The following is a 25458-nucleotide window of genomic DNA, read 5'->3' as shown; positions in this document are numbered from 1 at the left end:
CCCATCCGTCCATGTGGTAACCGGTGGACACGAGTACACAACATGAGGCCATGCGTGATCGTGTACTATGGAACTATAGAAAAGCATTGGGCTGTGCGCAGCGCGTCCCTCTATGCGATTGAGCCAGAGCAGGTTCGCACTTACGGCACCAAGGGTCTGTTTAAGGAGCTTAAAATTCCGAGAAATAACTAATTGGTTGTAAACTTTCGAGAATCTGAAAAAAAAAGTTGGGTTTTTTTTCTACCTTATGGCTTCTAATTTATGGCCTGTTCACTTTGATGACAAAAAAAAAATATTACCAAATTTTGGCATTGCTAAAATTTTGGTATAGTTGCTAAATTTTTGGCAGGATTTCTTACATAGTTACCAAATTTTGACAGCAAACTAAATGTAGCTACTTTTTTTTGACAACTTTACGAAAATTTAGTAATGTTGAAAATGTCATCAAATTACACAACTATAACTTTGTAGAATAAAAAATTAAACTGATAAGAGAATATCTGATTTTGGCTGACATAAGCTTCCCCAGCAGAGACCAAGTCTGATGGTAAAAGCGGTGCCTCTCCATGCCGCCTGTGGAAGCTGTATGCGTGATGCGGACAACAAAACAACCACTTCATTCGTCCTAAAATATAACAGCTTACGATCGGATAAGATACATCGTAATACTACAAATCTAGACAGAGATATGTCTAGATTTATAGTATTGTGATATGTAGTATCTAATTATGGGTTTTTATATTTTGAAACGGAATTAGTAACATCCGAGACGCGCGCAAATAGACCTTCCGTGGATAGACGTGACGTACAGCATCCTTGTATTGCTTGATTTGCTACACGTGCTATTTTTTTCGCCGGGCCGGTCTATGACAGTTTGAGATGATATGGGCTGCCGAAATTCGAAACCTCATGACTTCAGACTTCAGAATTCGGACAAAACAGACGCATGTGGCACAAACACACAGACAGAAGAAAGTAAAACAAGACTGGAAAAGAAAAAAATCCTGAAGTCTGTACCAAAGTTCAGTATTACACCTCACAGAAAATGGCCCGTGTCTGCAGCTGTGTTTCTTCTTCGACAGTCATGCGTTCCTCTGTCGAAGGGGAACAACGTACGGGCAGCCAATCCGAGCACAGTATATATAGTATAGCAGTTCTGCCCGGGGACAGTCAATGTGTGTGCTTCGTTACATTATAGGAGTATATATTTCTGCACCTACGCGAGCCCGTACTTGGACAGTGGTCTTAGTTTTCGTACACTTTGCACTCGTCGGTCTCCGGGTTGTCCTTGCAGAAGTCCTCTAGTGGGTCGCCGCTGCCCTGCACCGCCGCGCCGGGCCACTTGCTCGCCACCAGATGCGCCAGATCGACCACGCGTTGGCTGCACAAAACCGCACACGAATACACGATCGATCAGACGCCGAGCAATGCAATTGCAACGCACGCAGTAACATGTGTTGTTTGTTTGCATTGCTGATTGCTCTCACCTGTAGCCCCACTCGTTGTCGTACCAGGCGACCACCTTGACCATGTCGTCGCCCATGACCATGGTGAGCGAGGCGTCGATGGTGGAGGAGACGTCGGAGCAGCGGAAGTCGACGGACACCAGCGGCACGTCGCAGACGTCGAGGATGCCGCTGAGTGGCCCCGCCGCGGCCTTGCGGAACGCGGCGTTCACGTCGTCGGCGGTGATGCCGGTCTTCACGGTGTTGATCACCAGGTCCACCACGGACACGTTCGGGGTCGGCACGCGCAGCGCGATGCCGTTGAGCTTCCCCTTCAGCTGCGGGAGCACCAGCGCCACGGCCTTCGCGGCGCCGGTGCTCGTCGGCACGATGTTCAGCGCCGCCGCCCGGGCCCTCCTCAGGTCACGGTGCGACGCGTCCAGCAACCTCTGTGTTAGTCAATCATCAAACACAGCACACGCAGAATGTATCAGCCTCTGCACGTACGAAATGCTGCAGCGATCATCGATCAATCAATTTACTCGTTTTGATCAGAAAACCGACCGACCTGGTCGCCGGTGTAGGAGTGAGTTGTGGTCATGGTTCCCTTTACGATTCCTGCACATGCGTCACAACACAGTCAGGAAACACATGTTGCCATACGTATTGTGCTTCAGGTTAAGGCGAGCGATTAAAGTTCTTACCGAACTCTTCGTCCAAGATCTTGACGAACGGAGCGAGGCAGTTGGTTGTGCAGGAAGCATTGCTGCAACACAAGAAACAGAGTTCTTATGCATGTTACAGAGTTTGATATGCATATATATTGAAGTGGTGGTGTTTGCTTTTGCTTACCTGATAATGTTGGCCACTTCGTGGGAGTAGTCTCCCTCGTTGACACCGAGGACGTAGGTAGGGATGTCAGCACCCTTCGCCGGAGCAGTGATGATGACCTTCTTCGCGCCGGCCTGGATGTGCTTCCCGGCGCCGGGGCCGTCGACGAACACTCCGGTACCCTTCATGACACACACAGCAATGCAGCATTGTCAGTTCTGTTCCCTGCAGATTGAGTTCACAGTCAATTATCGATTTGTGTACCTCGATGACAATGTCGATGCCGAGCTCAGCCCATGGCAGCTTGAGGGGGTCCCTGTTGGAGACGACCTTGATCAGCTTGCCGTCGACGCTGATGGTCTGGTCGTCGACGATCTTGACGTCGGCCTTGAAGGTGCCGAGCATCGAGTCGTACTTGAGAAGGTGTGATGCCTGAAGAGAACAGAATTATATCAGAATCAGTCATTAATTAGTCTGTGCTTGATTACGTTCAGGACAAGCTTTTCTGAAGGATGAGTACTTGTACTTACGTTCCTGACGCCTCCGCTGTCGTTGACGACGACGACCTCGAGCGGGGAGTTCTCGCGTTCGTGCCAGCACCGGAGGAAGTTGCGGCCAATGCGGCCGAAGCCGTTGATGGCAACCTTGAGCTTCGCCTCAGCCGGCGCCCTCACGGCGTTCTCTCCGGTAGCCTGCCACAGGTTGAACAATTCATTCAGGACTTGCGCTTACAGTCAGAATACACGTCTGTACAATACATGATATTGTGGTTGGCGAGGCATCCAAAAACGATAACTTGACCAACTTGTCATTATAGTCTTGAGTGCATGATACTGGAACATTTATCTACCTAATACTGTAATACACGCACGGAACATTAGTAACTAGGATAATGTCCTATGCAATTTTTGACCGTTTGAAGTTGTGGTTTGTCCCAATATAGCTCATGTCTTATTTTCTACTTCATCCATTCCAAAATATAAGATATTTTCGATTCAGATTCATGTACTACAGATTGATGGAGTAAGTATAAAAACTCATTGGTTGTGTCCAACATAAGAGACTAGAGATGTAAATCATGTGTGATCTACCAGCAAAGATAAAGTTTCATCCATCTAGTGAAGAAGCACGCAACATGTCGCTGTTATTTCACAGAAACGGCTATTAATAAGGTGATTATTTTGTCTTATCTACACACGCTGTGAGCGTTTGCGTTTATACTATATTTTTTGTTTTTTAAAAAGAACCCAACTATTGAATTTCCAGAAGTTTGTAACATATAATAGCAGTATAAATACTTTTGCTAAAAAAATAACAAGTAACGAAAACTCTGTATTTATTTATGTACAACGATTACTACTGTTTTCACTAGCCAAAAGGGACCATCTTACGTTACTCATCAGGTTAAACTGTAGTCATACTAACGTGCGTGGTAAATTCTACAGTTTGTTATCTGAAATACTGAATTGTGCACAGGTAAAAGGAAAAACAGAAAGCTACAGATCAATTTGTTAGCTAAGCTAAGCACAGGCACGTACCCTGGCGACGAGCTGCGAGCCAAGGACATCGGAGAAGGACGCCTCCCTCGCGGCGTGGCTGATGGAGCACGATCCCGGCCTCAGTCCGGAGAAGTCGGCGAAGTCCACCCTCTGCAACCGCACATTTCATCAGATCACCCGTAGCTTCACACGCAAAGCCGGATAATACCACAAGATCACGCACGCGCGCACCTGCTTGGACGCCGCCTTGCTGTGCAGCCGGGCGGTGGCCGGAATGCGGGACGCCGCGAGCGCTGCGTGTGTGGCCATGGCTCGTCGCTGCCGCCTGTATGCTTCTTCCTTCCTTAGCTCGCTCGGCTGGATGGATCGAGGCGGCCGGATGCGCGCGTATATGTACTTGGCGCGGAGGGTGCGGCGATCACCGCTGGGGCTTTGTGGCGTGGAGACCGGGGATAAGGCGATTGCACGCGCGCGCAGCCACCCGTTGCGCGGAAGGCGATATCCGTGTGTGTGACTCTGGTGGCCTCGTAGGTGAAACACAAATATCTCTCTGCAGTGCGCGCCCGCGCGCGCTCCCGTCGTTGTCTCCGCTGCTTTGTTTCTCGTCGCCGTGTGCCTGCGCGCTTGCTGTCACCGTGTCAGCCTGTAGTTTAAACTGGTGAGACGTGAGAGCCTGGCTGCGTGGGGCTCATTTTTTTTTTCGCCATTTCTGTTTGGATTAGGATACTGACATACTGTTATTCTTTTTGTGTGCTCTGTGTGGTTCATGGTTTTATGGCCATCGGTGTAGCTTGTATGCATATATCTTTTCTTTGATAAAAGAAGATCACTGGACAGGCAAAATGGGGTGTACCTTATATGGGCATTTCAACAGAAAAATGGAAGCCACCAAAACTGAACATGAGATAAATTTGTCCCTGCCAAAATTGAGCAGTGCCATTTATAATTCCAAAATTTTCAAAAAATTTAAGAAGGGAAAAGGTTTGAGTCAGCGGTCAAACCGAACTACCAAAGCCACATCGAATGGGCTCAAAGCCCAAACACTGGCTAGCCCACCACTTAACACGGCCCACGGCACTGAACCTATCAAAACCTCTCCTCTCTCTTCACCGCCGCCGCCGGTCTGCGCCGTCTCACTCACGCTCAGGGCCGCCGCGACGCCGTGTCCCTCTCCGCCGCCGCCGCCGCCGCCGCCGCCGCTAGCCTGCGACGCCCGACCTCGCCGACATGTTGCAGAGCAAGACCTTCGTGAAGAAGACGAGGGCAGGCCGCGTCCAGAAGGTAACTACTCGGCAGCAGCATCACCCTGCGCGCGGCGAAGGTGCCCCCAAACCCTAGCTAACCCGGAGTTCCCCCATTCCCGCAGGTGGTCAGGGAGCACTACCTCCGCGACGACATCTCCTGCGGCGCCGCCTCCTGCTCCACCTGTGGCGCGGTCGAGCACCCGCTCTCCGCCGACGCGGCCGCCATCCTCGTCGTCGACACCAACGTCGTGCTCCACCAGGTTGGCCTTTCCCCTCCTGTTGCCTGTAGGGAGTAGAGCTAGGGATTCCGGAGGCTGATGTTCTGAGAGCTTGCTGCAGATCGATTTGCTGGAGAATCCAGCGATTGACGATGTTGTCCTACTATCGGTTGTGTTGGATGAGGTGAAGAATAAAAACCTCGCAGTGTTCAACAGGATCAAGGCCCTGTGTTCTAACAAGGCAAGGAGGTTCTTCGTGTTCACCAATGAGCACCACAGGTGTGCATTCGATACCTTAGGATTTGCTCGATGGCTATTATGATTTGTTATGTGAATCCAGTATACAGTTGCTCAGTTCTTATCTGAACCAAAACATGTTTAAATTTATGGTTAACAGAATGGGGTAGAGAAACCACCTAGGTTGTTAAAGAAGTATATTTTAGTTGCTAGTAGTAGGGAGAAGATTTATCTAAAAGCTCTACCCTGCATCTGATGTTCCACAACATTTCCTTTTTAACAGACTCAGATTTATGTTGGGCTAATTTGATTTTGGGATTTCCTAAATCCCTCTTCAAATGTTTCTTCTCCAAACAGCATATCTTTGGTGTGCATGACAGTCGGACCTCAATTTTAGCACTATCTGCCTGATTATATTTGCAAAAGTCTCTCTATGCATGCACTGTTGCACATCTACACTCTGCAATAAAAAAAATATTCTTGTCAGCAAGCTTGTATAGACCAACAGAATTTGCAAATTTCTCGTGATAAATTATCTCTTGCAAGTACATGTCCGTCCTTATGTTTGCGAATTTCTTTAAACACGAAGAAAATGAGTGCACTTCCAGTTCCTTATGTGGTCTTCTTGGTTTAAAATTACACCATTCTCTTCCAAAAAAAACAGGGATACATATGTCAAAGAGATGGTTGGAGAGAGCCCGAATGATCGCAACGATAGAGGTACTGTACCAAATAATTCTGTTAGCTTGCTTTATCTCATATTTTGCACTACTCGAAGTACTTTTGTGTATTCTTTTCTCTTGATTGGTCATTCATATTCAGCTATTCGTGTGGCTACTCGTTGGTACCAAAGTCATCTTGGTGAGAATGTGAAAGTTTTGCTGATCACAAATGATAGAGATAACAAACGGAAAGCTATTGAAGAAGGCATTAATGCTGAGACAGGTGAAATTATGGATGTTACAAAAATGTTAGCTGGATCTTTTCAAATATTGGACACATTATTTTTTCTGGTAATCACAACACAATATTTCTGGTTCCAGTGGAATCATATGTACGATCTCTTGCACAGCCTGGTTTGCTCGATTTAGTGGTTGTTTCAACTAGTGGAGATGTCACAATGGAAGATGTAGAAGATCTTAGACCGTCCAAAAAGAAAGTAATTTACAGTGAGGTACAGTAAATTTAAACTGTTGACTTGTGCTTGTTTTATTGACGTTGGCCATCTAGTATCAAATACGAATATGTAATTTCTTGCTATCATTGCAGCACAAACCTATGTCAGAAATTACAGCTGGCCTGCGGTGTGGAATTTATCATCAAGGGAAGCTCCGAGTTAATCGTTACAATCCATTTGAAGCTTACGTTGGAAGTGAGAGCATTGGTGATGAGATTGTTATTCATGGCCGTTCAAACATGAATAGGGCTTTTGATGGAGACATAGTTGCTGTTGAGCTCTTGCCACAAGATCAATGGCATGAATCGAAGTCATTTATTGCAGACGACGATGGTACGTTCTTCAGATTCCAGCACATGATTTTTCCCTTACATTGATGGATGTTTCTGTTCTTTCAGAAGATGATGAAGAAGACGTCCATTTGGCTCCAAATAGTGCTGATGATGCTCCACGGAAAGCCAATCCCACACAATCAACAGCTGCATCATCAGCTGATTCTGTCTCTAGTCGCCCAGTTGGACGTATTGTTGGTATAATCAAGCGAAATTGGAATTCGTAAGTCTTTTATAAGATAGGGATATGTTTTTGTAATTACAATATATACTCCTGATTTGGAAATAACCTGAAGAGATGCATAGTTTATGAATCTTGTTTGTATACATATTAGACGGATGCAAATTTTTTGGGCTCAAGGTTTTATTCACCCATTATGAAGTTATGATCTATACGTTTCAACAAAAAAATGTCCAAAATTTTTTATGTGTGAACTGCTAAACCGTCAAAAATTTCAACAACTAAATTGTCCAAAGCTGTCCAAACCATAACTTGCGTGCATTTTTATATTTCAACGTGTTAATAGTACCTAATAGTTTTAAAAATATTTCCTCCCTGCTATTTCATGCATGCGTTGTTTATCCATTTTTCACCGGTTAGAATATGGATTGTTTTCTGTGCTTAGATTGTCATCTACCAAAACTATTCAGTCTATAATTGCAATTTACCTTAACTGTTTTATGTGCTTCACATTCATACAATGCCTGCAAACGGCAGGTATTGTGGGTCCTTGGAGCCAATGCCCATGCCTGCTGGTAGTGGAGGCGTTGCTCATGCTCTATTTGTGTCTAAAGATCGACGAATCCCAAAGATTCGAATTCAAACTAGACAGCTTGGCAATCTTCTGGACAAAAGGATTATCGTTGCAGTTGATTCATGGGATGTCTTGTCTCGATACCCATCAGGACATTATGTACGGACTATAGGAGATATTGGTGACAAAGATACTGAAACAGAGGCAAGTCTTACAATTTTACAGCTGCATTTCACACTTTGTGTTGCAACATTTACTTTTACTATGTAGGAGCATGCACTGATGCTAATGTGCTAAGTGATATTTGTGCGTGGAACAGGTTGTCTTAATAGAGAATGATATCAACACAAGACCTTTCTCTACACAAGTCCTTGCTTGTTTGCCACCATTGCCATGGACATTATCACCTGAAGATCTTGCTAATCCTAATAGACAAGATTTACGCCATGTGAGAGTCTTTAGTGTGGATCCGCCTGGTAAATAAATCACTGTCATGCATTCTATTTATATTTCTGTAGTTGGATTGAATTCTTATGGTTCAACTGCTGTTTAGGTTGTAGGGATATTGATGATGCGCTACATTGCACGCCACTCCCAAATGGGAATTTTGAAGTTGGAGTTCGTATCCTTTACTGATTTATTTTTTATTTCCAGAATTCAAAATTGGAATGCTAATTTAATCTTAAGGGCACTTACACTTTGAGATGGTTCTCAACCTGTCCACTTTCTTCTAGTTTATTGCTTTATTTTGGCTTCATTTCATCAGATTGTCAGTATGCACTGTTCCATCCACCTAGATTGAGTATCACATAAGTTTGGATCTGTAGTTACAGATGGAAGTAGCAAATATGCAAAGCATGCAATTTTGTTAAATGTATGTATCATATATATCTACACAGGCACTAATCAGAAGAAGTGTAACTCTATGCTGGTTGTTCGTATTAATTCTATCTGGTCTGTGCTTAGAGCAATTAAACTCCTCGAGGAATTTAACACATCAAGGACATAAAGTTTAAGTTAGTTACTTTTCATTATTAAAGGTCATTCAACACTCTTGGACATTGCTGTTGTAGAATAATTATTTGAGGATCCATGTGCTACTTGGGATGCTTGAAAGTCCTTGTGTCCTTCTACAAGCCAATTTACCTAAGCTATCTGTCATGGTGTCATTGATATGAATTTTCACACGTCATGTTTCTTTCACTTTTATTTCACGCACCTTTTATACTGTTTGATTTGGAGATTGCATTTCTTGACTCGGGATGACTAGATATTGCTGACGTCACTAACTTTGTTCATCCTGGTACTCCTCTTGATGAGGAGGCCTCACAAAGGGGCACTTCTGTATATCTTGTTGGACAGCGAATTGACATGCTTCCAAAGCCTCTTACTGAAGGTATCTCTATTACTTATGTCGTATGAACACTGGATTAACCCAAAGCGGAACATTTCTATTTCAAATAATGTTAAAGTATTAGTGAAAGTAACTAATGATCTTCTCAAATATGCTGGTTTCTAGATGTTTGTTCTCTTCGTGCTGATGTTGAGAGATTGGCGTTCTCTGTCATTTGGGTGAGTAGTTCACATAATTTTATTGTTGCAATGTTAGCTTGTATGGAGAAGAGTTTATCTTATTCATACATCCTACATTTGTGAATAGGGCATAAGCCTCTAATATCTAATGTTATGGTATTGTGAGGCATCTACCCCTTGACATTTTTTAAAATATTGATGCTTCTTCTGATTTTTTTTAAAAAATATTGGTCTGCAGGAAATGACACCTCATGCTGATATCATATCCACAAGATATACAAAGAGTGTTATCAAGTCTTGCGCTGCAATGTCTTATGTGGAAGCTCAAGCAAGAATGGATGACAGGTGCCTGTTGTTTCAACTTCTCACCTTGAACATGCTTAGTATAACCCTATAGTCTTGCAGCTAAAACATTGTCATAAACTTGGTTCCTTTTCCCTTGATTTTCAGCCGTTTGGTCGATCCCCTAACTGTAGACCTGCGGAACTTAAACTCGTTAGCAAAGGTTTGCTTTTGTATTGACTCATCTCATACTGTAATTGATGTTCTTTATCTATTGCTATTTACCATTGAAATGTTTTTTTATTATTATTATGTTTCGAATGTTCACACAGATTATGAGGCATCGGCGTTGTGAAAGAGGGGCTCTAACACTTGCTTCAGCAGAAGTCAAATTCGAAATTGATAGTGAAACCCATGATCCGCTTGACATAGGTATGTGATTGGTAGACCTCATAGGTGTCATATATCCAAATTTATGTAAATAAATTACTTATTCAAAAGTTCATCAGGAATATATCAAATTCGTGAGGCAAATCAAATGATTGAAGAGTTTATGTTGGCTGCAAATATCTCTGTCGCTGAGAAGATTTTGAAGCACTTCCCCTTGTGTTCATTGCTAAGGTAAAATATTACACTCAAGCCTATACAGCCAACTAAATGGAAACACACAATAGCTAATAGAAAAGGAGTTCAATCCTCTGAGGTAGGATGACAAAAATTACCATACTTGTCACAACAGGTTGTTTCAGAGATAGCTTGTCCTTCCTTGCTTCTTACTATATGGTTTTCAGTATTGAGTCCTAGCTGGATCATTTTCGCATTGCAGTTTTGGTAGAATTGCACCTCAGAAATTATTTATGATTATAAGTTTTTGGCAACTATTTTGCATGGTGGCATTGTAATTAATATCTTATGCTTCTTAGTGTTTATGGCTTTATGCTTCACGCAATGCTTTCCTATCTTCAGATACAAACCATGTTGTGGAGATTCCATTGCTCATAGACTTAATTGCTGATACCCACATTTGGCTTGAAGCCGCCCTAGTTCAGTATACTAAAGACTAAAAGATATGTCTGTATTTTGGCAGATGTGAAAAATCCATGTCATACCATCATATGTTACCACGCAAATAAAACTTTAGCGACAATATTCTCCGTGGCCAACTAATTGTTACAAAATTTATCAGTGACTGACTGTTATTTAATTTGTTTTAATCTATGCATTGCTTTTAAAATTGTGGTTTGAATAATAACTGCCGCATTATTTCATTTCTTTACTGTTTTGTACACGCTAATTTTCTTTTTATGTTAACCAGGCGCCATCCTAGCCCAACAAAGGAGATGCTTGAGCCATTACTCCGAACTGCCTCTTCTGTGGGGCTAAATCTGGATGTGTCATCCTCAAAAGCATTAGCAGAATCACTTGATAATGCAAAGGTGAGATGGGCTGCCATATTTTACTCTATATATTATGAAGTGTTGTTTTATTAGTATATAGTGCACTCCTTATTGTTATGGTGGGACTCTACTACTGCCGGTTGGTCAAGAAGCACTCACAGGAGGTGGCGGCAGCTAAGGAGGCAACAATCATTAGTTATTGTTTTATTGGATTTGATCTCTTGATGTTGATCTTATCTTGATAAATGAGTTGTTAAGCAGCTGTACTTGAGGGGCTGATCAACTGATCTCTATTCTTTGTAATCAAGCAACTAAGCCTCCTTGTTAGTTTTCTCTGCACCACTATGCCCTGCCATGGCATCCAGCGCACTGAAGCACTGGTCCACATAGCACTTTCCACTTCCACTATGCCCTGCACCATTTCCCTCAGGAACATAACAACATATGTTTGGACCTGCATACTGATCACTTATTACTTCATGGTTTGCAGAATGATGACCCATACTTCAACAAGCTTATCAGGATTTTGGCAACTAGATGCATGACACAGGTAAGATAGCTACATTGAAGCTCCCCCTATTTTAACATATTGATAGCTACTATGCCCATAACCAACCCTGTTGGAACACACAGGCAGTTTATTTCTGTAGCGGAGACTTGACCTTTTCTGAGTATTACCATTATGGCCTTGCTGCTTCTCTTTACACACATTTCACCTCCCCTATTCGCAGATATGCAGGTTAGTTCCTATCGCCCTTAGATGAACTTATGCTTAAAGATTTTATTTGAATTGCGCATATAGTCGTTGGGTGTTTAAACCAATGGATGTGGTTTGCTATATTTAGTTATTTCTTTGTCTTGCTTCTGAGCAGTGAATTTATATTTTTCTGCATGAACCTTTTACACAAAGTGAATGTTACTCAATGTGGCTATGCGCATTTAAATGTGTGAAATAGCATCATGTCCACAAATATGGCATTTTCTTTAGATTGCCTATTACTCCAGCACATGAAGCCTCTGAGCAGTGAAGTTCCAAGATGGCACGTTCATGAATTATGCAGTTCCAAGTTGTAAGAAAGCATTTTGAAGGACTAACAATATCCTTTTCTTCCAGATGTTATTGTTCATAGGTTGTTAGCTGCTGCCCTAGAAATTGCCAAACTTCCACCCCTCTTTCAGGATGGTCCACAACTTACAGGCGTAGCTGACAGTAAGAAAATGAATGCACTCTGAAGTACATCTTTCTATGTTTCACTTCTTGGTACTGAACTACTGATACCTTTTGATGTCAGACTTGAATTATAGACATCGAAATGCCCAGATGGCAAGCAGAGCATCAGTTGAGCTTCATACCCTCATATATTTCAGGACAAGGTACATTTTTATTTCCCAATGGTTGTGTGATAGGTCAGCAGTATATATCATGTAAAAAACTGTGGCCTCAACACTTCTTATTGGTGCAGGCCGATGGACACTGAAGCTAGAATTGTAAAGATCAAGGCAAATGGTTTCATAGTATTTGTCCCAAAGTATGCTTCAACTGATTAATTTACTGTTCTGTTCTTTTCTAATAGAGTATGCGATGCATTAAGGCGCTAGGGCATTTTACTTCTGCTGTGTATTTTTCTTTCTGGTTCTCAACAAGAGGGTTCTAATTTTACTGAATGCCTCTTTAAGATGCCACGGCTTCAACATCTTTGCAGTCTATGTAGCAAAGAATTCATTCCGATTTTTCCTTGTATGGAGACTAACATTTCATCATTTATATCTTAAAAACAGGTTTGGCATAGAAGGGCCCATCTACCTTACTCCAAAGGGAGACAAGGGGGGTGATTGGGTAGTAGATGAGGTGCACCAGAGAGTAACCAAGCCCGGGACAAACGTCAGTTACGCTGTCCTGCAGACCGTTATGATTCATATGGAGGTGGTTGAGCCTCAGCCTCACCGCCCAAAGTTGCAACTCACCCTGATATGAAAATGTGCAAGTGAACTGTATAATTATTGTGTTTATCTTTTTCCATATAGTGTAGTAGCTGGGTCAATTCTTTAATTCAGAATTGGGGATTGATGATCTGTAGCATTTTAGCCAGATGGACAAACCAGCAGAGTGATGAAATCGTCGAGTGGAATTTCTGGTAAGAGTCAATCCAATTTATAGGTTTAAAAAGAACCGATATCTAATGTTCGATTTTATTTGAGCATAGATTACTATAAGTGTATTACACAAATTTGCTGATTACAATTATTGATTTGAGATGATATTTGCCAGATTACATTGAGCGCAATTTTCCTATGATGCTATACAGTAATACAGATCTCCGGACCAGGATCCTCTGACTTCATATGTGGATCTTGATCCATAGTAGGTTCTCATGTGTTCCGTTCGGTGCACAACTGTCCTATGCTAGCCATTGTACAATTTGGATGATTGCTGAAAGACCTGTAATTATGATGTTCCAAAGTTTGTTTAATCGACTCTTTTGCATTCGGTGGCATCTCCATCTTTATCCGTTCAGTGGCTCAGAACATGAGTAACATGAACACGGTCGACCAAAGCGTGAGAGCAAAGGAGGCAATCAGGTGCGTCCACCCTCCACAAGATGATGGAGCATGGTACTCTTCTCCGACGTCAAACAACTGAGCCAATCATCCCTGCATTGCAGAAACGATGATCACCATACAGCTGAAACAAAAGAGAGAATGTCACTGGAGTCGATGGGTGAACATCGGTAGACTGGCATGCCGATGCTCATGGCGGGGGCACCGTTGATTGCATCAGGAGTACGTAGCGGTAGAGAGATCTTGGAAGGAACCCAAGCTTCCTGCTGCTGTGACTCTGATCACTCCAATTCCAATTCCACAGGCAGGCAGAACGATGAAGCGTATCATCGTTCATCACGACCGATATGACTATCAGAGGTTTCATAGCGGTCCTTTCTTTGCCTGGCACTAGTAGTGAAGCAATTGCAAGTCTTTGCCTGTGCATATCAATAGGCCGGATTTCTATCTAATATTAAAAAAGAAAAACGACGATGAGCATTGAGCAGAGACCAGAATCTCATCTTGCCCACCTTTATTTTTTTACACCGCCGACCTCCAATTTTACCTGACAGAAACATGCACCACAATCTCTTTCTCCGTTCTTTGAACGGAATGCAGATTATCAACATACTCAAGTTAAGTGAGAAAAAAGCTAAAGACAATTTTACCCGTCAGTTGCACGCAGGGACTTGTCCAGGATTTTAAGATTGTGTATTCAAAATATGAAGGGATAAGAAAAAAATTGGACAGGCAAAAAACCTAATATTTGACGTAGATAATGTCATGTAGGAGTATTATTAATTGTATAATATGTAACATACGTGTTACGTGTTGAATATAGTATTTTAGGTTGAACACCGCCTCCTTTTATTGTATAATATGTTTGATTTTTAAAATTCCAATGACAATAAAAAAAAAGGTGGCAGCGGATGAGCCGGAGAGCAGTAAATTGGCGATGTTTGACGATACTTCCAAAAATTATGAAAACAAAACCCAACAAGACAATGAACTCTAAAAACTATTGGCCTAATTTTTTTAAAGTTTTAATGATGATGAATAGTAGTGGTAGATCGAGTAAGTAAATAAAAATGTGACAAAGAAGTAAGGGGGTAGCGACTGACGGGGCTTTTAAAAACTACAAAATTATTAGAATCACTGGAATGATAATTTTAAATAAAATTATTTGTAAAAAGTAGATAATTTTAAATTGATGCTAGCTGCGCAATTGCGCGGGCTGTCCAGCTAGTTGCTTGAATTTTTACCATGCATATGATTTTTACCATCCATTTTATCCAATCTAATCATCTTTATCCTCTACGACAAGTCGACAACTAGGTAAATAAAAGGGCCCATTTATACTATTAAACAAATTTCTTTATCACAGTAGGCGTCTATTCGATATATCTAATTTAATGATCGCCCCCAACTTTCTCGTTTAAGAACCAGCACGCCATCTGCGAAAAGTTCAACGCCAGGAGAAGACCAAGAAAATAGGAAATCAACACGAAATCGATCGATGTGCAGCTCCGTCTAAAACTAGGCAGTCCACAGAAGAAAGTGATGTGCAGTAGCCACTAGTATCTGACAAGAACCCCATACGCGACCCTAGTCGAATAGCAACAGATATTGCTGCACTTTTAGAACACGTGATATGATAGACGTGACTACCATTTTCGCTTTTGGCTGTGTTTAGATACAAAGTTTGGATTCAAACTTTGGTCCTTTTTCATCACATCAACCTGTCATACACACACAACTTTTCAGTCACATCATTTTCAATTTCAACTAAAATCCAAACTTTGCCCTGAACTAAACACAGCCTTTATTCGTATCATTCACTCGTAAATTAAAAGATAATTTATACAACATGTCATATATAATACACAAATACTAATATTTCTAATATTTTCATATTTCTTTTTAAAGTTTATGCGAAAGTTGTCTCTTAATTTATGGATGGCTCATCATCTCTCTTCACTTTTCTTTTTCATCTTGTTACTTAATTCAATGTGGTAGTTTTGGAGGTTGTATATGATGCATTATAGTACTGTACCTCTCAAGCAATTACTCCCTCCGTTTCGAAATGTTTGATGCCGTTGACTTTTTAGCACATGTTTGACCGTTCGTCTTATTAAAAAAAGTTAAGTAATTATTAATTCTTTTCCTATCATTTGATTCATTGTTAAATATATTTTTATGTAGGCATATAATTTTACATATTTCATAAAAGTTTTTGAATAAGACGAACGGTTAAATATATGCTAAAAAGTCAACGGTGTCAAACATTTCGAAACGGAGGGAGTACTTATTTGCTTGATTAGTACTGTACCTCTCAAGCAATTACTGCTAGTGCTATTATGCTAACTAACTGATTAGATAGTATCGACCGGGACGTGATCGCGTCACACAAGAATTCCACAGATGCTAATTACTTCTCGTCACACTACGATATGCACGAACCACATGTCATAGTTTGAGTACAGTAACTGGAGTAATTCACAAGAAAAATTTACTTATATTCACTTTATTCTTTTCGTCAGAACGTGCGGTAGAGTGAAACCCACATCATTGGCATGAGCCACGTATCATAAAGTTTGACAGTAACTTCACAACCGTAATTAACCCGATCAACAAGATCCATCATTCATACAGTTGGCTCTCTTGATGGTATCAGATTAATTAGCTCGGCCTGATGATCAGATCCGTCCTAGATCAATGCAAAATAGTCCCCGCTTGGACCAAGCCCAAGTTCATAAAGCTTTATACTAGCTACTCCCTCCATCCCATAATATAAAAGATTTTAAGTTTTTACTTGTAACGTTTGACCACTCGTCTTATTCAAATTATTTTAAATTATTATTTAGACCTACTTTATTATCTACAATACTTTAAGGCACAACTTTTCGTTTTTTATATTTAAAAAAAATTGAATAAGATGAGTGGTCAAACGTTGCAAACAAAAACTCAAAATCCCTTATATTGTGGGATGAAGGGAGTATATATCTAGCTTCCTTCCAGGAACCAAGAAATGTTCAGTTCTAAACGAAGGGCTGACGAATCGTCACGAGGTCAACCAGTCAACAGCAAATGGTCCTTGGTGTCCTCTTTCGACCTGTGGTCCATAACCATGTGTACAATTATTCAGAAGTGGTAGTATACCGTTGGCAACGTCCTCTAGTTTCACATTTTTCAGGGTGTTTTACTTTTCTGAACTTCCGATCAACGTGGAGTTTAATTAGCAGTCAGTCAGCGCCTGAAGATAGATTGCAGGCTGCACGTGGGGGCGTAGCTACGTAGCCGCGTCAGGGTCAACGACACTACTTTAATACATATACGTACGTATGTACGTACGTCCAGTTCTACTATTTGTCTACCCAAGATGATTGGAGCCACACGTCGGTCAGTTCGTCACCGACACGCTACAGTCGACCAAGCTGTTCAGATACGCACTCTATATATCGTAGTAAAACACTAATGAATCGATTGATCTCGTCTCACCAGTTAATTAACTTTAGTGTAATACTATATACTCCTACCGTTTTTAATACATAACACCGTTAATTTTCGAACACATGTTTAATCATTTATCTTATTAAAAAATTTTATTTAAATGTATAAGATAGTATAAATTACACTTTAAGTATTTTAAGTGATAAAACAACTCATAACAAAATAAATTATAATTATATAATTTTTTTTAATATAACGATTAATTAAATGTGAGAAAAATCAACTCTGTTTATCTATTAAAAAAACGAAGGTGGCATGTGTCGCTTTTCATAGCGGCCGTAAAGAAGGAAATGGATACGCCCCGTGAAGCCGGGCACTGTCGTGTCGCAGTCTCTCTCCCATCCCTCGTCTATATTGGAGTACTCCAGTATATTTTGCCGGCCGAGCAGTAAACTAGTACTACTAGTAAAATAGTGGGCGCACAAGACTACAGCAGGGAAGCCAACCACCAACGCCCGCACGGCCCGCACCGCGCGCACCAGCTAGTAGAAAACACCGTTTTCCTACGTAATTCCGAGCCAAAACCACGTAACGATCGCCCGCTCCCCTCCGCTCCGCTGCGCCCACGTCCCGTGTCCCCCCATCCCTTCGCCATTGGCCGGCACGCGCTTTGACGCAGCCGCGCCCGCAGCCGCAGCCGCGCGGGTGACAATAAAAACGCCCCCGTGCACCGCCTGCCTGGCGAAAAACCGGATCAACGCGAGCAAGCGCTCACCTCACCACCTCACCCTGCAGCGACAGAAAGAGTCTGTAGTAGCGCACGATCGCGGCTAGCTCTCGGTAGCTAGCGAGCTCCAGCGAGAGGCGTACGTGAGTGCGTGCGTACGTGCGGGAGGGAGGAGGAGGGGAGATGGCAGGGGGAGGAGGGGGGAGGGCGTTGCCGGAGACGCCGACGTGGGCGGTGGCCGTGGTCTGCGCCGTCATCGTGCTCGTCTCCGTCGCCATGGAGCACGGCCTCCACAAGCTCGGCCATGTACGTGCCGTTGCATCCATCGTTCGTTAATTTGTTCGTTTGTTTTTGGCTGGCTCTCCACAAAACCGACCTTGATAACACCATTCCTGGTGGCCTGGTGCTTGATTGATTGATATTGCAGTGGTTCCATAAGCGGGAGAAGAAGGCCATGGGCGAAGCGCTCGAGAAGATCAAAGCAGGTCAGCTTTAGTTTCACCAACCTGTTTGATTTCTTGTCAAGTTTTAACACGAACAAGTGTCCTTCAAAGCAAATTTCACTTTCTCTCTTTTTGAACAAAAGGCAGGAGCTAGCTTTGCCTCTTAATCTTCCATTTTTCGTCAAAACGGTACCATGTTTGAAGTTTGAAGTACAAATACTTAGCCTCTTATATCGTCAAACAGTCACCGGAGTACATAAATGACCACTTAGTTTTCCTCTTCAAACATAGAACACTCGTATTCTAATTTCTAAACATAAACATAAAGGTCGCACTTATATAATTCCAAACAGGAAAACAATAGCCGCCGCACCAGTTCATCACAGGAAGTCAAGACTCATCATCTACATGCTTCCATTCCAGTGCCCATATCCTGATCCCTGATTGGCTCTATCCATTTACCTTTTCTCTCTCTTTTTTTCCCTGTTTCTTCCCACTTGCAGAGTTGATGCTGCTGGGCTTCATATCGCTGCTCCTCACTGTGGCACAAACGCCCATCTCCAAGATATGCATCCCGGAGTCAGCTGCCAACATCATGCTGCCGTGCAAGGCAGGGCAAGATATCGTCAAGGGCCTGAAGGGAAAAAAGGACCATCGCCGGAGGCTTCTCTGGTACACCGGAGAAGAAGAGAGCCATCGCCGGTCACTGGCCGGCGCCGCCGGCGAGGATTACTGCGCGCAATCGGTGAGCAAAAACGCTGCTTAATCTGTTGCAACGTCACACGATGATTTCGAGGGAAATTCAAGTGCGAATTTAACGATGATGATTTTTCTTCGTTTTTGCAGGGCAAGGTGGCGCTGATGTCATCGGGCGGCATGCACCAGCTGCACATATTCATTTTCGTGCTCGCGGTGTTCCACGTCACCTACTGCGTCATCACCATGGCTCTAGGGCGTCTCAAAGTGAGTGGCTAATTAACCACCTGGCACTCTGTTGTCAAGCACGTTTTTTTTAGTAGAATTTGTCAGTCTTTGATTTGGATTGCGATGAGAAAATCTATTAATTTGCCCATGCATATGTTGTTCCTTGGTGTAGATGAAGAAATGGAAGAAATGGGAATTAGAGACCAACTCGTTGGAGTATCAGTTCGCAAACGGTAATTAAAGAATCTAACTAATACTAACCTTCTTACCTGAAACTTGAAACATGACAGCAAAGAACTGATAACTCGTATCATCCTTGCAGATCCTTCACGATTCCGGTTCACGCATCAGACATCGTTCGTGAAACGGCATCTGGGACTGTCAAGCACACCTGGGCTCAGATGGATTGTGAGTTCTTGCACCTAATCGATCTCTACCTGTCTAATCTTTGCAGCTACCTGGTTATTGTTCGTATCCAACATTTTTTTTAAAGAAAAAAAACTACCATGTTTGTTGTTAGGTGGCGTTCTTCAGGCAGTTCTTCGGGTCTGTCACCAAGGTGGACTACCTGACCATGCGGCAAGGCTTCATCAATGTACTACTACTAATTAACCTGACCCATTCGCCATTGTTGCAATGGACCAAGCTTTTGGGAGTGTGCACTAATTAACTAATGTATCTTTAATTCTTTGCAGGCGCATTTGTCGCAGAATAGCAAGTTCGACTTCCACAAATACATCAAGAGGTCATTAGAGGACGATTTCAAAGTTGTCGTTGGCATCAGGTGCATCCCTCTCTCCAGTACTTCTCATTTTTTTTTTAAGAAAGAAAGACAAGTATTCAGTCTTGTGTTCGTCCTTCGATCTTGACACATTTGGCCTGTTTTTGCAGCCTCCCATTGTGGTTTGTCGCGATCCTTGTGCTCTTCCTTGATATCCAAGGTAATCTTTTGTCCTATCCCGTTCGTTCTTTGTTTGCTCTGAATAATTGGTCTTGTAATCACCATGTTTTTTATCTATGTGTGGTGCAGGGTTCGGCACGCTTATCTGGATCTCTTTTGTTCCACTCGTCGTAAGTGCGAATTATATATATTTCTTAACTTCTTGTGCAAATGAATAGTCAACAGAATCGTGATTTTATCCTACAAGGTATGCAAAACATTTGACAAAAAAAATGCATGCCATTGTCTTTAGATCCTCATGTTGGTTGGGACAAAGCTGGAGATGGTTATCATGGAGATGGCACAGGAGATACAGGACAGGGCAACTGTGATCAAGGGAGCACCGGTCGTTGAACCAAGCAACAAGTACTTCTGGTTTAACCGGCCTGATTGGGTCTTGTTCTTCATACACTTGATACTGTTCCAGAACGCATTTCAGATGGCACATTTCGTGTGGACTCTGGTATGTTACTTGCTAATTGGCATCAACCTTCAAAAGCCAGTGTTATGCACTCACTAATGAGCCACTAATGACTGACATGGTTTGGTTATTTTTGTCTGACAGGCAACCCCTGGCCTGAAGAAATGCTTCCATGAAAACATGGGCTTGAGTATCATGAAAGTTGTAGTGGGGATATTCATTCAGTTCCTATGCAGCTACAGCACCTTCCCTCTCTACGCACTCGTCACACAGGTGAAACCATTTAGACAAAAATCACTTGTAAATGCTCTTGGAGGTCTCAATTCCAACGTCCTCAACCTTTCCGTGTGTTTGCAGATGGGATCAAACATGAAGAAGACCATCTTCGAGGAGCAGACGATGAAGGCCCTGATGAACTGGAGGAAGACGGCGAGGGAGAAGAAGAAGCTCCGGGACGCCGACGAGTTCCTAGCACAGATGAGCGGCGACACGACGCCGAGCAGAGGGGCGTCGGCGACGCCGAGCCGCGGCTCGTCGCCGGTGCACCTGCTGCACAAGCAAAGGGTGAGGTCGGAAGATCCGCCGAGCGCACCGGCATCGCCGGGGTTCGCCGGAGAGGCCAGGGACATGTACCCGGTGCCCGTGGCGCCGGTGGTGCGGCCGCATGGGTTTAACCGGATGGACCCGGATAAGAGGAGGGCGGCGTCCTCGTCGGCCATCCAAGTTGACATCGCCGATTCTGATTTCTCCTTCAGTGTACAACGGTGATGGCCGAAAGGTTTCTCTGTACTGAAGTTGTATAGCAGCAAATATAGGAGTACAATGTATAGTTGTACACTACATATAGAGATTAGAAAAGTACAGTCGATTTTTTTAAGAAACAATAAAAGCATAACTTTGTATAACATATTCTTTCGGAAGAAAGATGCGGCAGCATTGGGGAACATCCAAATAATCTCCATCCTCTTTCGTCTTACTATAAAACTGCATGGAAAATTCTTGTTAATTCAAAATAAAAATGATAGTAATAGTTAGCTGCAAAGGGTTCGAGCTGAAGGAGTCAACAAAGTAGAAGCTGGACGATCCTATCGTAAGCCATCACTGCTTATATTCAATATATGAAAGCTAAATGACATAAATCTGGATTTAGCTGCAAAAGGTTCCAGATGAACGAGTCAACAACGTAGAACTTGGATGATCCTATCGTAAGCCATCACTCCTTATATTCAATATGAAAGCTCTCTGGTCCCAAAAAAAGAATACTTGTACACTATCGGGAAAAATCACTGATGGCCAGGAAAAAGCAAGGGCACTTGTCATCCATAGGCTAGCTAGTCAGCTTTGGCACGACCTCTTCTCTTATGAGTAACTACTAGGGCCAGTGATATTGCCATTCCAATCAAATGCCCAGCGACTGAGCCATAAGTAACAGAGATTGGCCATTCCTACGAAAAATCATGACAGAACATTAGCAAGTGGCAGAATGGAGGTGCAGGCAACGATAGAAGCAATGTGTAAGGCTCAGCAAGGGAATTATCAGCCTTGTGCACTACATAGTCCACTGAAAGCAGGATGCACGACGAGAACACAAGATTATTTCAGATAAAAGAGATGATAATAATGAGTAGTCCCAAAAGCAACAGACAACAGAAGTACAGAATATGAGGCAAGCTACAGAAACTCATGTCAGCTCCAAAAAGTTAGTTCATGCTAATGCTGTTTAAGCTGGAACCTTAGGTAGTGAACATGCAGGAAAATTTCAGATACAGAGCATGCATAAAAACATTCAAATTTCACTTAAATAGATGCCGAAGAGTAATGTGAAATTAATTCAGATAAAGGAGGTGATAATATGGAGTAGTTCTTTTAAATGGCCGATATAACTGTAGAACTTCAAACAAATTACTATAATCCATGTTAACCCAACTAAATTAGTTAATGAGGTACTGCTTAAGCAGTTATGTACTTATAGCGGTTAGTGAACATGCATGAACATTTCCATTTATAATTCTGACTTCCCAAGCCTAGGCAGATGACAGCAGACAGTAAAGATTCACAGTGGTATTTTTACCTGCCAAGGTCTTTCCCAGTCGAGAGGCATAGGCCAAGCACCAAGCCATGCTCCTATTACAGCTCCATGAGCAGGTGCAGATATCATGTAGTCCACTGAATCAGTTGATCCGCAATAACTGATGCAAAAGCACACAACAAACCACAATGTCAGGCAGTTGCTGGACAGTAAATTTAGAAGGAAGATATCCATTAAATGAACCCCTAGCATTCTATTTTCATTTAAGAGTAAGCGATGTACATGGAATGAGAGAGCACAGCCTGCCAATTCACTTTGGATGCTCCAAATACGCATGCTGCAGGAACAAACTGCAAAATCATGGATTTAGCTTGATATGACTTGATATGTAACAATTATATAAATATAAAGGCACAGTATTGGCACAAGAAAAAAAGTAATAGTTGTCCGATTGCCAATATTGTTAATCTCAGATGTGGTATTTTTACATACTTGCTGCTCCAAAAATGGCACTCACATTTAGTACCACCTGCCAGTGACACAGCATTTCCAGGAATGCTACTTTTTGGAGTGGTGAAAATCTAACTGAATCTAACTGGCAGTGACACATAAGTAAATCAGGGGAAATGGCACTTACTGTGAACAAGGACATGAGAAGTGACCAATAAGTTGTTGCTGCCCAGTACCTACAGATATGCAACCCCGTGAAAGGACCATTGATATGTATTATCCATGAAAGAAATATCCCGGTGCATTCTGGTAAAATCAGATGAAAAATATGTAGGAAGCAGTATATATGACAGTACTAGACATCTATTTAGCATTGACATAAAGGTTAACAACAACCATTGACGTCCTTGTTGATCTATACTCACTTGATTCCAATGGGTGCACCAAGAACAATTGCTCCAAATGCATTTAGGAACGCACCTATCAGAAAACATTGTGTACAATAAGGGAAAAAAAAGGTAAGTAGGTCCTAAATAATTCAATAGTTCAACTATTATTGTGTCACAAGAATGAACTAAGCCATGAGTACTGAACAATATATCCTGTGTCCAGCTATTTTGGTCGTAGTAACGAAGCTAAGTTATTCTCACGAAACTAGAAGCTAATATGAATGTTAAAACACAGAAGAGAGAGAACTAACCAATGGGGAGGCCAAGCAATCCTCGCGCAGCTGCCTTAAGAAACTGAAATTATAGAACCCAATTATCCTATCATTGAACATAACATTGGCATAGAAATCAGAAGAAGCAATTGACCGAACAGGTCACAAGCGCATGCCATACCGAGCAGCGCTTGGGATTTCGACGGAGCAAACTGAACACTGCGATGACAAGAGGCGCTTCGAAGACCTAGAAAAAGTCTTACTTCGAATCAGAAGACATGAGGGAACAGGGGAGCACAAGATACGTCGGACAATGTGATGAGGTGAGGGGACGGATGCATACCACGAGGAGGCGGAGGGCGTAGGCGGGATTGGAGACGAGCATGCCGCGGCCAGACAATTGATGGGCTGCCACGATCCCAGCGAAGCACAGAGCATGGACCGCTACTGCGCTTGAGGCGCTGACCTGCGTGGCCTCGTCGCCCATGACAGGGGCACCGTGGGGGAGTCAATAGGTGGCAGTGGAGCCAACACCTGCCAAGTCGGGAGGTCAATTCCCAGGTTGCGGTTCAGTGACCTCTCGCAGTGGCATGATCCTACTTTGGAAGTTCACATTACATACAAAAATTTTTTTAACACCACAAATCCCATATACAACGACAAATTAGCTAAAAAGATGATACAAATATAGCAAATAATTTAACAAGCAAGTTCAGAATGTGCAAAAAATCTTACATATAAATAGAAGATTACAATGGCACTACCTTGCTCTAAGCTTGCTCTTAGCCATGAAAGTATTTATTACTCCCTATGTAACTAATACCAATCCTAAGATAACAACAACGATCTATTCACATCCAGTCATTCACAAATCACAAATTGGCTGCCTACCGGTGGCGGATCTAACATTGGACATGGGGGTTCAGTTGAAACCCCAAACTACAAACAAAATGTTATTAGTATGATATTTAAGGCAAATTTCTAGAACAGAAGCTAGGGTTAACTCAAATTCGAGAAATAGTGCGTGGGTAGAGAGATGGGAAAGAGCATGCGCGTAACGGATGCGGCGGAAGCAACAGAACAAACGACGGCGACCCTGCTTGCTCGCACGATGGATGGGGATCGCCGCAGGCGCAGGCGGCGGTGGCGGAGGATGTGCTCACCAGGATGGATGCGGCGGAAGCAACAGGACGAGCGACGGCGACCCTGCTCGCTCGCGGGATGGATGGGGATCGGCGGCGGCGGAGGAAGCAGCAGGACGAGCTACGGCGACCCTACTCGCTCGCGGGATGGATGGGAATCGATGGCGGCGGCCGGCGGCCGGCGGCGAAGGCGGAGGCGGCGGTGGGCAAACTGACGAGGAGGGGATGGATACGTAATCGTATTACGAAGGAGTAGTAATTTCGCCTATCACTCACGGTGTGTTCCGAAAATGGGAAATGAGGGAATGGGATTGGAATTGGGATTAGAAAATGAACGAAGGGTTATAATTAGATGAAAGAGAGAATGAACGGTTAGGATTTAAAGATGTCTCTTGGTGGGTAGGAAATCATTTTTCTTTCTGATTTGCCAAACACTGTCTCAATCCACCCGGATTGCACATCTCATCTCCACCATACCCAAACGGTTCGATGGAAATCGGAAATAATATCCATTAGTTCTAATACCATTTTTCAACGGAGCCTCTCATACCGGACATTTGAGACGGTGGATTCTTTTATATATAATAGTGGTTATCCTACGCGTTGCAGCGGAAAGTTTAGAAATACTTCCTAGAAAACTTAAAGAAAACAATTTGTAATTGTGCATAAATTGAAGAAAACTATTTCCACAGATAAGATAAAATAAGAAACCTCAGACGCAGCAAATAACTTGATTAGTGTCGAATTAAAGAGAAACTATTCTTTTAAGACGTTCCCTTT

General features: G+C 42.8%; 4 protein-coding genes across 6 annotated transcripts; 2 read left to right on the top strand and 2 right to left on the bottom strand.

The window, feature by feature from the left end:
* Positions 1–987: 987 nt before the first annotated feature.
* LOC127765529 (glyceraldehyde-3-phosphate dehydrogenase B, chloroplastic) lies at positions 988–4240 on the bottom strand. The gene is made up of 9 exons (XM_052290443.1): positions 4007–4240; positions 3815–3925; positions 2807–2968; positions 2541–2708; positions 2298–2458; positions 2150–2211; positions 2014–2063; positions 1488–1894; positions 988–1381 (listed from the first exon to the last, which is right to left on the bottom strand). Exons 1-9 carry the CDS (start codon positions 4082–4084, stop codon positions 1246–1248), a joined length of 1335 nt encoding a protein of 444 aa, XP_052146403.1. The 5' UTR covers positions 4085–4240; the 3' UTR covers positions 988–1245.
* A 651-nt stretch (positions 4241–4891) lies between these two features.
* Positions 4892–13223, top strand: LOC127765528 (exosome complex exonuclease RRP44 homolog A). The gene is made up of 24 exons (XM_052290442.1): positions 4892–5056; positions 5142–5279; positions 5359–5516; positions 6139–6194; positions 6297–6419; positions 6518–6648; positions 6744–6984; positions 7050–7206; positions 7702–7942; positions 8058–8214; positions 8292–8360; positions 9009–9134; positions 9258–9310; positions 9510–9616; positions 9722–9776; positions 9886–9985; positions 10063–10174; positions 10869–10989; positions 11441–11500; positions 11584–11689; positions 12065–12160; positions 12243–12324; positions 12414–12479; positions 12730–13223. Exons 1-24 carry the CDS (start codon positions 5003–5005, stop codon positions 12923–12925), a joined length of 2805 nt encoding a protein of 934 aa, XP_052146402.1. The 5' UTR covers positions 4892–5002; the 3' UTR covers positions 12926–13223.
* Positions 13224–17674: 4451 nt separating this feature from the next.
* On the top strand, positions 17675–21342 carry LOC127767179 (MLO protein homolog 1-like). The gene is made up of 13 exons (XM_052292429.1): positions 17675–17974; positions 18096–18153; positions 18615–18856; positions 18958–19074; positions 19208–19268; positions 19358–19443; positions 19556–19630; positions 19731–19819; positions 19927–19976; positions 20066–20106; positions 20229–20438; positions 20541–20669; positions 20754–21342. Exons 1-13 carry the CDS (start codon positions 17852–17854, stop codon positions 21162–21164), a joined length of 1692 nt encoding a protein of 563 aa, XP_052148389.1. The 5' UTR covers positions 17675–17851; the 3' UTR covers positions 21165–21342.
* Positions 21343–21482: 140 nt separating this feature from the next.
* On the bottom strand, positions 21483–24979 carry LOC127767180 (PIGF/3-ketodihydrosphingosine reductase fusion protein-like). 3 transcript variants are annotated; one of them, XM_052292430.1, is made up of 9 exons: positions 24700–24979; positions 23880–24135; positions 23718–23783; positions 23576–23618; positions 23301–23355; positions 23063–23111; positions 22708–22775; positions 22468–22585; positions 21483–21841 (listed from the first exon to the last, which is right to left on the bottom strand). In XM_052292430.1, exons 2-9 carry the CDS (start codon positions 24021–24023, stop codon positions 21728–21730), a joined length of 657 nt encoding a protein of 218 aa, XP_052148390.1. In that variant the 5' UTR covers positions 24024–24135; positions 24700–24979; the 3' UTR covers positions 21483–21727. The 3 variants fall into 3 exon arrangements, with proteins under 3 accessions (XP_052148390.1, XP_052148391.1, XP_052148392.1); XM_052292431.1 differs by having other exon boundaries at positions 23880–24132; positions 24700–24978; XM_052292432.1 differs by having other exon boundaries at positions 23880–24070; positions 24700–24978.
* Positions 24980–25458: the final 479 nt, after the last annotated feature.

The sequence above is a fragment of the Oryza glaberrima genome, chromosome 3, assembly GCF_000147395.1.
Source record: "Oryza glaberrima chromosome 3, OglaRS2, whole genome shotgun sequence".
Classification (NCBI taxonomy): Eukaryota; Viridiplantae; Streptophyta; class Magnoliopsida; order Poales; family Poaceae; genus Oryza; species Oryza glaberrima.
Note: the sequence above shows the minus strand (reverse complement) of the source record. Positions and strands in the feature narration are given on the sequence as shown.